Genomic DNA, 8,998 nt, shown 5'->3' on the forward strand with positions numbered 1-8,998 from the left:
GTGGTTGTGGCATAGAAGGCTATGTCATGTCAACTTTGATAATCTGGTCAATATCAGTAAAATGAAGAAAGCCAGAGGTTTACCTAAACTGAAGAAATTTGACAATATCGCGTGCAAACAATGTCAGCTAGGGAAGATGACCAAATCAAGTTTCAAGAGTAAAAACTATGCATCTAAAGAAGTAATTGAGTTAGTCCATATTGACTTATGTGGTCCAATAGAAGTAAAAAGCTACAAAGGAGATAAATATATAATGTTGTTTGTTGATGACTATTCTAGGATGATGACTGCTATATTCTTAAAGCAAAAATCTAATGCTTTTCAAATGTTTAAGTGGTATGTGCCTAGAGTTGAAAAGGAAACAAGAAAGAGTTTCAAATGCCTAAGATCAGACAGAGGTGGTGAATTCACATCAAATGAATTTGAGACATTTTGCAATGACAAAGGAATCAAGAGAAAAACATCAACTCCTAGAACTCTCCCACAGAATAGAATTGTTGAGAGAAGAAATAGATCTGTGATTGACTATGCTAGAACATTAATGATGGAAAAGACTGTTGCTCTGAAATATTGGAGAGAAGCTGTAAGTGTGGCCGTTCATACATTGAACCGAGTACAAGTCAAGAAAGGTACAAGTGCAACACCTTTTGAATTATGGTATGGTCATTCACCCAATGTAAAGCATTTCAAAGTATTTGGTGAATGCTTTATCCTTAAAGATGCTAGAAATGGAAAATTTGATGCAAAAAGTGATGAAGGCATATTCCTTGGTTACTCCACTAGAAGTAAAGCATAGAAATATTTAAATACTAACACTGAAAAAATTGTGGAAAGTGCAAATGTAAACTTTGATGAGCATGCAGATGTCCAAACTGAAAAATTGAAGAGAATGGATGAATACAGAACCTTTGTGTATTCTTATAAAGGAATGCCTATTGATGAGAATACTAACAATCAAACTGGAATTCAACAGCAAGTTTCAATCTCAACCGAGTCACAACCAGTGAATGTTGAGCTGCATTTAGAAGCCGAGTTGTAGAATGAAGGAAATGCTCATTTTGACTCTGAAGTTAGTACACATGACAGAGATGTAGAACTACCTAACAAAGAAGTGCATAGTGATCCTAAATCTGAAAGATCAAATATGGAAACAACAATAGAACCAAGATTGTCCAAATATGTGAAGAGGCATCACCCTGTTGAATAGATAATTGGTGATAAAGATGCAAGACCAATGACTAAGAAATGAATCATGTCTATTAAGCAAATTTGAACCTAAGACAATGTATGATGCATTACAAGATGGTGATTGGTATAAAGCTATGGAAGAAGAGATTGATTAAATAAAGAAGAACAAAACCTAGAGTTTGGTTCCCAAACTAGTTGACAAGAATGTGATTGGCACCAAGTGGGTATTCAGAAACAAGCTAGATGAGAATGGAGAGATTACTAGAAACAAAGCTAGACTAGTATGTAAGGGTTATGCTCAAGAAGAAGGATTAGACTATGGGGAAACATTTTCCCCTATTGCAAGAATGGAAGGAGTAAGAACTTTACTTGCATATGCTGCATATAAAGGTTTTAAAGTCTATTAGATGGATGTAAAGTCTACTTTTCTAAATGGTATATTAGAAGAGGGAGTCTATATTGAAAAACCAGAGGGATTTTTTGATGAAAACAACAAGGATATGGCTTGTAAACTACATAAATCACTCTATGGTCTGAAATAAGCACCTAGAGCATGGTATGAGAGACTTTACAAGTATCTAGTGCAAATAAGATTTGAAAGAACTAATGATAATAGCAACATGTACATCAAATTAGAAGAAGGTAAGGATATTACTGTATCTAAAATATTTGTGGATGACATAGTGTTTGGAGGAAAGGAAGTGCTTTGCAAAAGTTTTGCTGACAAAATGAAACATGAGTTTGAGATGTCTATGTTTGGAGAAATCAAATTTTGTGTTGGTTTGCAAGTACATGAACTAAAACATGGTATATTTATGACACAATAAAAGTACATCAAAGAGATACTTAAAATGTTTGGATTAGAAGACTCCAAACTAGTCACCACACCAATAGCAACAGGACATAAACTATCCAAAAATGATGTATCAGCTGAAGTTAATCAAAAAATGTACAGATCCATGATTGGAAAACTACAATATGTTCTACATAGTAGACCAGACATAGCATTAGCAGTTGGAATAGTGGCTAGATTCTCTGCTAATCCTAAGGAAAATCATCTCATAGCAGTAAAAAGAATAATGAGGTATCTCAAAGGAACTGATGATTTTGGCATATATTATAAAAAGAATGAAAAGTTTGAGCTCAATGCATATACAGATGCAGATTGGGGAGGCAACATTGATGAAAGAAAAAGCACGAGTGGAGGAGCATTATTTTTAGGTAAAAGACTAGTTACTTGGACTAGCAAGAAGCAAACATGCACATCTCAATCTATTGCAGAATCAGAATATGTGGCAGCAGCAGTCAATTGCACAAACATTGTGTGGCTCACACATCTATTGAAAGAAATGAAAGAAGAGGTAACCAAACCTGTGATATTGTATTGTGATAATACAAGTGCTATAAAAATATCCAAGAATCCAATAATGCATGCAAAAACCAATCATATTGCAATCAAGTATCACTATGTCAGAGAACTGGTAGAAGACAAACAAGTGAAGATGGAGTACATTCACACAAAGGAACAAATTATAGATATCTTCACCAAATCATTGCCTAAAGATGCTTATGAATATCTAAGAGGCAAGTTGGGGGCAATCCCCCTAACTCAAGCAGTTTAAAAGCAAAGAAGCTACCCTGCATCAACTGGAGCAAATCATTGAAATATCAGAAGGATGATGTAGAGGATGACAGTAGAAACAAGAAACTCCAAATTAGTCACAAGCATGGTGACAGAGGGAGAAAACATGAGATGCAAAGCTTATATTTCGCATGTTAAAGATGTTACATCTTTGGCATTTATGTCAAAGCGGGAGATATATGCAAAAAACTAATCAATACAAAGTAAGAAGGAGATATTCATGAGGGAGATATATATGAAAGAGGGAGATTTATGAGAAAATGAGAAACTAAAAGGTAAAGATATGGAGATATATGAGATCGGTAGTAAAGGATGAAACAATCAAGAAGGAAGCAGAATGTAGTAGGAAATGAATATGATTTTGGTGGTACCTAAGTTGATCAAGTGATCAGTTTGGTTTTCCATCAATGCCAAAGACGGAGATTGTTGGAAATGATTAAAAAGCAATGAAGAGTAATGGAACTGGTAAAGAATGTTTTCAATCATTTTTTTGTCATTGATGTCAAACTTCCTACTTGCAGCAATGACAATTGCTTTAGTGGTCCAAATACTATAAGTTGCTTGATTGACAAGGAGGTGGCAATCAATAAGATGTAACTAGAGTACCTAGACAAAGGTTGAAGTTATGATGTTGTAATGAAGTATAAGGATCAGCTAAACCATTGATGAAATAGTGTATTGATGACATACTCTAAGACACAGAGGATAGACACACCAAGACATATCAAAGATGTAAGGTTTAGCTAAGTCATTTGTATAGCCTGACTAAGTTCATAAGAGAGTGTTGAGCAAGCTAGTTAGTGCTGAATAGATTCTTAGCTGAAGAAGAACAAGTTCACCTTTAGAGTGTGCCGAGTGGTCTTCAGGTGCTGAGTGAAGGTCAAGTGCCAAGTAGCAGAAAAGATACAAGTGCTGAGCAAGATACAAGTGCCGAGCAAGATACAAATGTCGAGCAGAATACAGGAGCCGAGTAATACAGAGGGTGTCGAGCATCAGTACATCAATAATGTTGAGTTGCTGCATTATTTTGAAAATCAAGGATTCCCTAGATCTGAGCTGACATGGGAGTTATCTAGAATTATGTGAACTAGATAGAAGATAAGAATGATGAGCTGGTGGCATAGAACACTATGTAAACTGTTTCTAACAAAAACAATTGGATTCTAGACGAAGTTTCTAGATAAGAGCAAAATATGGGATAGATACATTGTATCTTACCTAATCTGTTGAAACCCTAAAGTTGGAAAGGGAGAATTGAGCGGGAAAAGTATTCCATATTTCTATTTAAGGATTCATAAGGTCATGAACCAAAGAGTGGTGTGGTGGTTAGGCATGAAAGCATGAAGTGCTGAAGAAGGTGCTAAGGAGAAAGAGAGCACAGATACTCTATTTCACTAGATGACCACATATATGATTGCATTGGTATAATGAGTAAGAAGACTCAAGATGATGAAGCTTGAGATGACAAGCTTTCAGAGCTACAGCGATTAAAGCCAAGCAAAAGATTGAACTGAACTGTGATCTGTAATTTGCAAGATATGTTGTAAATTGTATCAGATCAAAACTCATTTTTTATAATGCTGAGTTTCTGGAATAGATTGTGTAGAGATTTTTCATCAACATTTCGAATCAGACTACGTGATCCATCATCAGGAAGAGAGAGCAAGAGGTGTCAAATTATGTAAGGAGCAGATTTGGCCCAGGGTCACAATTTAAGGAGACTTGGAAGAGAGGGACTACACACGCCCCAATGCAAGTCAAAAGAAGTAAAATAAAAATAAAGACAAAAAAAAAGCATGGGGGAGAGACAAAACCACCCAAGACACAAAGTAAAAGCACCAAGAGAGATAACCAAGAAAATAAATAGGACCTTTCATAAATTATAATAGTTCTACAAAAGTAATATGATTACTATGTTGAGATAAGTAAATTAGTGCAGAGAAGAGATGTATAGGCAATTGAGTGAACATTGCAAATCAAGTTGGATATAATTAAACCAAGATAAAAATATTCATACAAAAGGTAAGAGGTAGAATAAGTAAAAATATAAAAATATAGAAGAAGAATATGTTACCTATAAGAGAACAAAACAGAAACCAATACATAGCGTCAACATGTGAAAAAGCCACAAAAATGCAATAATATATACAAAACAATACTACCCATTAATAATAAAAGTAATAATAGTTAATGTAGGAGTAAAAATAAATAAATAAATACATAAATTAAAAAAGACTAAAAAATAATAAAAACATAAAATAAAAGTAAAAATTTTAAACCTAAAAACACAAACACATCTCAATAAATATGTATAAGAAAGTATGCAAGTGGATAATATAAACTAGTGTCCAAAAATCAATGAACTCCCATCCTAAAACAGAAATTGAATAAATAAATAAATATATGTATATATATATATATATATATATATATATATATATATGTATATATGTATATATATATGTATATATGTATATATATTTGTATATATGTATATATATATATATATATGTATATATATATAACGATTAAAAACAAGAAAAACAAAACATACATGTGCCACAATGTAACATATATGTATATATATATATATATATATATATAGATAATGTGCACATATCATGACTAGAAGAAAACATACGCAAAAAAATAATAAATGAATAAATAATAAACAATCCCCGTACACAACCCACGCGTGGAAATAGATACAAATGACACCAAAAAGCAAGAGAATGCAAAACAAATATATAAATGAAATATACTAACATAAATGTAACAAGGGAAAGTCACAAATAAGTACGAGTAAATTTTGAAAAGTGAATAAAAGGATAGAAACACAAGGTAAGGAAGAACTCCGACAAAAGAACGAAGGACGAACAAGCAACACAAAAGGAAAAAAGGCAAGGAGGAGGGCACAACTAACTCGACAAAGAAGACCCAAACTCTGAAGGAGGAGAGGAGTAACAACAAAGACCTAAGGAGGACAAGAGAAAAATGGGGGGGGGGGGGGGGAGGGGAATCAAACCCCACATGAAGAGACGAAAACAAAAATGACAAGAGATAAAGAGGAGGAGAGAGGAAGAAACACCAAAGAGACAAAAGAAGAAGTGGCCAACCTGGGGAAGGGTGCAAGGCACCAAAGGAGAGGAGAGGGGGAGAGAGGACAAGAACTGAGGAGAGGGGAGCAACCAAGCAAGAAGGACGGAGAATGAAAGAGATTAACCAACACGACGAGGGTGTTTCTCTGCAAAAGTCAACAAAGGATGCCACGAGGGGTTGAGAAGCCATCCGTCATCACGATTGAGGTTGATGGGGTGGTTAATAATTTCAACGGCTTCTTTAAGCTTCCTCTTAAAATAGTTGTCCTCATGGGAAATGATTTGCGTGTCCTCCAAACATATGTGATGTTTGGTCAAGAAGGAATGTTCAGCAAGTGCCGATTTGTAAACCCTATCGTGTCTAATGTCTGCCACATGCTCCTTGATACGGGTATGGAAGGAGCGGCCTGTTTCGCCAATATAGGGTGTACCACAAGAGAAGACCACTTTGTAAACCCCTGAGTTGGCATACGAATCTTTGGGGTCTTTGATTGGTGGGACACGATTCTTGAGCTTGAAGAGGGGCTTGAAAGCAACACGCAACCCATTTTTGGACAGGATCTTGGCAATTTTATGGGAAATGCCTTCCACGAAAGGGAGGGAGGCATGCAGAGCATGAGGGGGGGGAAGAGAAGGGGGCAAGGAGGCAAGGTAGAGGGACCTAGCTTGGTTTAGGGCCCTAGAAATTTGCCTGGGAGAATAACCATTCAGTCGAAAGACCTGGCGGAGGTGGTTGAGCTCAAGGTTTAGATGATCATCATCACAAATCCTATAGGCTCTTAGAGCCAGGGTCTTGAGAGTGCCAGTTTTATGGCTAGGATGGTGGTGGGAGGAAGGATGAATGTAAAGGTCAGTATGGGTGGCCTTTCTAAACACACGACAACCGAGGGAGCCATCCGATTTCTTGATGAGCAAAACATCAAGGAAAGGCAATTGGTTGCTAGACTCTAGCTCTTTGGTGAAAGAAATACAGGGAGTCAAATTGTTGATGTGCTGGTGGAACTCTTCTAGCTTGTCTAGCCCATGAGGCCAACAAACGTTAGTATCATCTACATATCTTTTCCACCATTTAGGTTGAAGAGGAAAGGAACGAAGGGCCACCTCTTCAAAATGCTCCATATACAGGTTGGCGATGATAGGGGAGAGAGGGGAGCCCATGGCCACACCATCAACTTGCTCGTAGATGACCCCTTGGAAGGAGAAAAAGGTTGACCTGAGGCAAAGCTCAACCAAACTGGCAAACTCTGCATTGGTCTTGCGCTTCACGATTTCAATGGAATCGGGGATAGGGACCTTCGTGAAGAGAGAGACCACGTCAAAACTTACTAGGACATCATTGACATCAAGTCGAGTATCCTTGAAAAATTGCACAAAGTGAGAGGAGTCTTTAACAAAGGAATCAGAATTGCCTATCAGAGGAGAGATTAACTTGGCCAAATGAGTAGCCGAGGGATACGTGGGGGAACCTATAGTGTCAACTATAGGTCTAAGTGGGATGCCCCCCTTGTGGATTTTTGGGACCCCATAGATATGAGGAGTAACTTCCTTGGAGCGAACCAACTTATTCTTGATGTCATCATCAAAAGAAGAGGCCAAGACACTCACTTTGACTTTTTTTAAGATTTTACCACAAGGGTTACGAGATAAGGTTTTATAGCTGGTTGAGTTGGAGAGGAGGTCTAGCATCTTGGAGACGTAGTCTTGTTTGTTCATAATGACCGTAGCATTTCCCTTGTCAGCTTTGATGATTGCTAGGTCATTATGACGCAACAAGCTTTTGAAAGCAAGAAGCTCAACCTTGGGGATGTTTCCCCTTGGTGGTTTGGCACGCCTGAGGGCAACTGCACAATCCTGTCTGATAATTTCAGCAACATTATTGTGGAGAGAGCGGATGGCATTCTCAATCTCGATGAGGAAATCAACCCAAGGTATGCTACGAGGTGCAATAGAAAAATTGAGGCCCCGCTTCAAAAAGTTGAAAGAGTGGGGGTCGAGAGTGGCGTCAAATAAATTGACGACTAATTTGCTCTCCCAGTTGGACACCAAATTAGAAGAAACTGGAGAGTCAAGATGATGGGAGGGGGGACAAGGCCCAAGAGAAGAAAGAAGAACCAACGGTGAAGATCCCAAAGAGGGAGAAGGCAAGGTGGGAAGAGCATCCCCGGTCCTCTCCTTCGTAATCCTACTCCGTGGGGAAGTGGGGCCCAAAGGAGAAGCAAGGGTGTGGGAGGGAATGAAAGGGAGGCCATTACTCCCATCGTACAGAGCTACAACAGAAAACAGAGGAGAAGGGGTGACAGGTTGACATAATGTGAGGGTCACATCATCTAAAGACAAGTGGGGAGGAGCAGAGCTTGGAGAGGCTCGAGGTGCAGCGATCACCTGCGAAATAGCAAGGGCAGCATTAATGAAACAAGAAAAGGGAGAAGAAGATGTACCTGGCACGTCTAAAGAATGACCGTTGGAAGAAACTGGCCGTTGAGGACCTGACGTCTTCGGGGGAGAGCCGAGTTGAACCATGTTCAAAGGGATGTCATGAGGCTGAGAAGCGAAGGTGCCAGTGGCCTAGAGATTAGAGAGCTGGTGCGGGGACTCCGAGTGCTGCAGCGGGCTTGGCTGCACAGGAATATACTCCGCGCCACCCATAACATCGAATGTCTGCACTGAGGAGGCCCTACACGCAGTAGAGGTGGAAGACTGGAGTACATCAGTTGAGTTCTGAGACTGCATATCATCCCCAACAGGAGAACTAGATGGATGACGATGAGAAGGGCCAGATTGGTATGGAGACTTCCCAATCTACAACAAGTTGGATATCGCATGCTGTTCACCAGTAACTCATTTTTGTTACTCTTTAGCAATTGTAATAGCTAAGATAAATCCTATGGACTTAGGTTGGTTTAATAGCCGTGTTGTAAATCCTTTAACAGGGTGACATTCCAAGTGAATTTTCCAAAGTCCTTTAACTAGGCCCATTCCTAATAGTATGGTGAAATCCTCTAACAAGGTCACATTTAACAATGTGTTGTAGCCTTTAATAGGGTAGGTCTTTAACAGGGTAGACCATCAG

The 8,998-nt window shown here is 38.3% G+C and overlaps 1 protein-coding gene across 1 annotated transcript; it reads right to left on the reverse strand.

Annotated features, from left to right (window-relative positions):
- Window positions 1-6,048: 6,048 nt before the first annotated feature.
- LOC149576794 (uncharacterized) lies at window positions 6,049-8,448 on the reverse strand. The gene has a single exon (XM_089795133.1). It carries the CDS (start codon window positions 8,446-8,448, stop codon window positions 6,049-6,051), a length of 2,400 nt encoding a protein of 799 aa, XP_089651259.1.
- Window positions 8,449-8,998: the final 550 nt, after the last annotated feature.

Source organism: Cupressus sempervirens, chromosome 1 (genome assembly GCF_028749045.1).
Source record: "Cupressus sempervirens isolate cs-2001-9-10 chromosome 1, ASM2874904v1, whole genome shotgun sequence".
Classification (NCBI taxonomy): Eukaryota; Viridiplantae; Streptophyta; class Pinopsida; order Cupressales; family Cupressaceae; genus Cupressus; species Cupressus sempervirens.